Raw genomic sequence first — 5,592 nt, 5'->3', positions numbered from 1 at the left:
CTCGCCACCCAAGTTCCCGTCGCCGATCGGCCCTGGACCCGCTGGGCAGCACCAGAGTCTCGGCATCGACGCCACAAGGTACTGATCGACTTGCACGACTCGGCCACTACGATGCCATCGACCACCCTTCTTTCTTTGTCAAAGCCTCGCCTTCCTCTTCTCTCTCTCTCTCTCTCTCTCTCTCTCTCTCTCTCTCTTTTCCTCCCTTCTTTATTATCTAAGTTTCTACAAGACGACGACCCAAGTCCATATCTCCTCTGCTTTGTTCTCGTCATATTAGCTTTTTTGCCATTTCCTGGCGCATCTATCTTTCCTTACTTATTTTTATTATTGTTTAAGCTCGTCGTTAAAAGGCAGAGTCTGCGACGACCGATATTAAAATGCGGTAGGGACTTTATGTGTATCATAAGAATTCAAAAAAAGGAAAAAAAATAAAATAAAATAAAAGAAACCCGAAGAGGTATTTGATGGTAAAATGTCCAAACTTATAGATTTTTTCCTCGTTCACTTAGCCTTAAACTAACATTTTAATCGCAATAAACTTTATTTTTTCAAATTTTTTTTTACTTTCTTTTTTTCTTCTAGTTGATGTTAGACGAAGGAGAAATAGTTTAAACAAGAGAGGAGCACTATTTGTATTATAAAAGGTACAAGATACCAATAAACTTTTTTTTTTATCTTACTTTTATAAAATTTGAAATAACAATATTTGAAGTTTTTATGAAAAATACAAATATACAGTGTAAGCTTCTGACATTATCCCTGCGTACAATCAATCAATGGAAAAACTCTGTTGATACCTAGAATTTGTGACGTAAACAAAGAAATTAGAAACAATAATTAATATACTGAGAATTATAAGATTAATTAATTAGTATGTTAAATAACAATATTACAGACCGTTGATTAAACATTATAGTATTATTAAAAAAAATTTGTTACCTTTTACCATTATTTTTTATTATAAATAGAAAATTTATATATTTCATTAAATTTGAAAAGATCGTAGATATAAATCTAGTGTGGTACAAAATGAATAAATAATATTAATGTTGATAAAAATATTTGAAATACTTATAGTTTTCATATAAAAGAATTCATTATATTTCTGTATTTTAATGTTTCTCTTGTGTTGAATTGTTGCTTCTAATATCGTTTAATTAAGTTGATATTTTTCTATTCTAAGCTAAAAGTTTTATGTTCATCAAGCGAATGCGTAAAATAGCCGTATAAAGTAAAAATTACCATTTGCACGTTCAAGTTTTGATGACTAAATTACCTTATTTTGTTTTTATTAGGTTATCTTATAGCATTTGGAATGGAATCAAGAAATTATTTTCAACCGCAGTTATTTTAAATATCCTAAAAATATTTATCAATACAAGAAATGACGTAGAACGGTATTTTAAACGAATTGTACTGAAATTCATAATTTTTATTAATCTAATTTGTGTTGTTCAATTTGCGTTTGGCACTTAACAATCTTGTTATTCTTGACGTTGTGTCGCCATACGTGTCCTGTCATTAATTAAAACAATAATCGTAATATTTAACATTTATTTAATGAAATTATCAATTTTCTGTAAATTAATTAATTATTTCTAACGCACATACGCCCACCCGTGCACTCAAACAGACACGCGCGCACGCGCACACTCACACGCGCACTCACACGCGCACACGGACTTTATGTTTTGTTTGGATTTATGTGCCCTAAAATTATTTGACGTATTTGTTCATTATAAAACGTTTGTCGTTCATTCTACAACAGTAACAACAACAACAACAGCAACAGCGGCAGCAACAACATAAACAAAAACAACAACAACGACGACGACGACGACGACGACGACGACGACGACAACAATAACGATAATGTAATGACAATATAAGAATTTTAACGGGAAATTATGATATTTTAGGTATATTCCACAAACTGCGATTCAATGCAAAGGATCTCATGAGAATGAAACGAGCGACGCGAGAAATCAAGTTTCACCGACAAGTCCCAACAGTAAGTTGAACGTTTCTTCCTTTCACCTTAGCCGATGAATCACGAACGACAATCACGGGAACTCAATATAATCGGAAGCCACTGATTTGATTTTATAAGGTGCCGGATGGAGTAGCGAGCCTCAATCCTTCCTATCTTCGGAACCATCGTCGCCAGCCCCAACATCCACTGGAGAGTGCAGTATGTCGATGAGTCTTATTAGTAATGACGGGTAGGAAGTTGTTTTTATATTTACATTTATGTCCACCGATTGCCAATCGGATCATCCGAATTTACGTTAATTTAATGTTGGAACGAATTTTTATTGCGATGCGCTATTTTGCCACATACGTAAGTTCTTAAGTGCTTGAATAAAGTGGGATCGATCGGTAGTTGTCGTCAAGTAGTACGTTCGCCCATTATCCAACCTAGCGATTACCCACTTTAATTCGCTTTTAAGAACTTAGCTTCATTAATCGCTTGACCAATGTTCGCCGCTGATTTTCAAATTCTGCGAAATGGAGTTGCCAACTGTGTAATCGAGTTTAATCTTCTCATGCCACCAAACCCCTCTATGAAATATTAAAGTAAAGTTCAAGCAATGGCGTCTATGTCGCCTTGAGACGATACGCTTGGATGGACGAGGATAGTTGGGGGGTCTCTCTCTCTCTCTCTCTCTCTCTCTATCTATCTATCTATCTATCTATCTATCTATCTATCTATCTATCTATCTATCTATCTATCTATCTATCTATCTATCTATCTATCTATCTATCTATCTATCTATCTATCTATCTATCTATCTATCTATCTATCTATCTATCTATCTATCTATCTATCTATCTATCTATCTATCTATCTATCTATCTATCTATCTATCTATCTATCTATCTATCTATTTCTCGCACGGGGCATCCGACGACGCGCGTCACAATCGGTTGAGTGAAACGCCGATCGTCCCGCAGGTCCCAGCCATTCTCAACCGGCACCAAGTACTCGCCGAACCGCTGCCTCGACCTCGACTACAACGACCTTTGCACGAGCATGGAGACGCAGGAGACGCGCGAGAGCCGCGGCAGCGTCTCCTACACGGACTACTACAGTAACGAGGATGGACAGATACGCAGGACTGCAAACGACAATTGCTTCCCGGTATTCGTGAAGCTCGTCGTCGGCCAATCGGGGAACGAGGCCCCGGCACCCGATAACCTCGACGAGGCGGACGAGGAAGAGGAGATGGAACATAAGGGGGTAAAGGGTAGGGACGAGGAGGTGGCGGTGGTGGCGGAGGAGAAGGGGGAGAAACATGAGGAGGAGATGATGGTGGAGGAGGAGAAGGAGGTGGAGAAGCAGGAGCAGGAGAAGGAGAAAGAGGAGAAGGAGGAGGAGGAGAAGGAGAAGGAGAAGGAGAAGGAGGAGGAGGAGGAGGTGGAGACGAAGGAGGAGGAGGCGGAGGAGGACGATGAGGAGGAGGATCACACTCTGACGCTTAAACAGTCCGAGGAGGAGAGGAAGCAGAATGTGCAGCGCATATTCGAGCAGAAGGAGATGCAGGATACTGCGAAATCGGGCAGCAATTACAAGAGGATCGGAAGGTTCGTTTGCGATTAGTTCGATTTCCGCATTCGACGTGAAGCATCGAGCCAATATAATTGCCTGGCCTCGAGTCGCCACTTTTACGCGTAAATTGTTATATTTGGTCGAGGCTCTATTTTATAAGCCACCACGAAATGAAAAGAGCCGTATGATAATCGCAATCTTCACGATTAGTGAAATCAATAAGTGTAAGTCCTTATTGCCTGGGGCGGTGAGGTGGGGGGAGGGGGGATTATCGAACTTTAGCGTGGCGGCTTGCTTCTCTCGCCCTTACGGTAAACGCGCAAACGCATGACGAACAGCACAACGGGTGCGAGTAACGCGCGAGTTCTAACGATTTTATTTGCCGGTCGAGGACTCCGACTCCCGGGACAGGACCTGTGTCACTCACAAATCCAATGGTAAACGACGAATGTTTTCGGGCAATGTCCTTACCATCCCTACCATCGCGCAGACGGCCAGCAGCCTAGCTTTAAGGGAGGGGCGCGCGAACTCACGCGAAGAGCGAACATCGAGAAAACCGCTCAAACGCGTTAAAAATCCGTTTCAGATTCCGGGTGGAGAGCACGGACATCTCCGACAAAGACGTGCGAATAAAGGAGCTGGGATCCTTGGGCTCGAACACATCCTCGGACAAGATGAAGCGTCGCCAGGAGGGTGGCGCGATCCCGAAACGGGGTATCAACCTCCTGCGTTCGCAGAGCGTGCACGCACCCAAGGTTGGAGCGCCGAGTGGCGTCAAGTCGTCTCACCTGCCGAGGCAGAACTCCCTGACGGTAGCGCCGAGGCCCGAGGCTTCGGCCACGACCTGGAGCCCTTCGCTCCAGGTGCCGAACGTCAACGGCCCGGAGGAGCAGCCACTGCTGACGATGGCAGGGAGCTTCGGCGACTCGGCCAATGTCACCTTCGGCTTCGACCTCACCCAATTTAAGAAGGATTAGCTCCATCTACTATCTCTACTTCGTTTTACTAGCTTAATGACCTTGTTAGTTGGTTGAGTAATCGGCGTGTATAAATACTAGACTGTAAGATAGCACTTTTATTTTTTGTGACAGTGTATACTGTGCGAGGACCGCGTCCCGCACGGAGTGGCCGCTCCATCTGTTTTCTTTCCATCTTTTTCTTTTTTTTTTTCCTTTTTCGTGCCGTAGCGACGTTAAGCGAAAATGCGGGGAGTGTAGTAGCGATGCGAGGCGGTTGGCCCGGATCGACTGTATTCTTACGAGTTGTCTTTTAGATCCAACATTTTATTTGGGTCCACGTTTTAAAATATTGCCGCGTGAGTTGGTTGGTTCTACATTCCTCGTTACGACATGTCGAATGTACAGCCTAGATGGATAGTAATTTATATGTGCGCCTCTAATAATAGAGCAAATCAAGATGGCTTATCTAACAAACGTATATTTTTTAATAATTATCTATTGTACCTGACAATGGTGCTCTCACAGCGAGCGCGTTATGTGAAAAATCAAAAAGAATCAACGAGTACTTAATAATATTAATAATATTATTAATAATAACAATGTTGTATGATGTGTTGATGGAGGTACTGGTAGCAGTAGTAAGAACCGAGAAATTTTGACGAATAACCATTTCTAAATTGACTGAAATTCTACACTTATTTGATTGTCAGAGTACTTTGATTTTTGTAGTGAACATTTGTAATGCACACGCACACGCACACGCCCACGCCCACGCCCACGCCCACGCTCACAAAATACAAACAAACGCACGCGCGCGCGCGCGCGCCCACACACTCACACTCTCACCGAAACAGTAATTTGTAATGAGTTATTTGCGGAAGAAATGGAAACGTCTAATTAATATGTGGCCATTAAATGTGATAAGTTATGTTTGTGAGGAGAAAAGGTGGTTGTAGAGGCATTAATGATTAATTTCAGTGTCGAAATACAAAAGAACGCTAAAATATTTTAAATTTATGTAGTATTATGGTATCCATTAGGAAAACAATCATGTATCGTGTAATATAAGATGAAGCTACG

At 41.5% G+C, this 5,592-nt stretch overlaps 1 protein-coding gene across 1 annotated transcript in view; it reads left to right on the top strand.

Annotated features, from left to right (window-relative positions):
- l(1)G0196 (inositol hexakisphosphate and diphosphoinositol-pentakisphosphate kinase) overlaps positions 1–5,285 on the top strand; it is a 50,782-nt gene extending 45,497 nt beyond the window's left edge. Inside the window, 6 exon segments of the mRNA XM_011495573.1 lie at positions 1–78; positions 1,923–2,014; positions 2,114–2,225; positions 2,959–3,160; positions 3,419–3,588; positions 4,140–5,285. The exon segment at positions 1–78 is cut by the window's left edge and continues 15 nt beyond it. Of these exon segments, the coding sequence (XP_011493875.1) occupies positions 1–78; positions 1,923–2,014; positions 2,114–2,225; positions 2,959–3,160; positions 3,419–3,588; positions 4,140–4,530 (1,045 nt within the window). The 3' untranslated portion in view covers positions 4,531–5,285.
- Positions 5,286–5,592: the final 307 nt, after the last annotated feature.

Source organism: Ceratosolen solmsi, unplaced genomic scaffold, assembly GCF_000503995.2.
Source record: "Ceratosolen solmsi marchali unplaced genomic scaffold, CerSol_1.0 scaffold1, whole genome shotgun sequence".
NCBI classification, from domain to species: Eukaryota; Metazoa; Arthropoda; class Insecta; order Hymenoptera; family Agaonidae; genus Ceratosolen; species Ceratosolen solmsi.
This window is presented reverse-complemented; position numbering and strand designations above follow the sequence as displayed.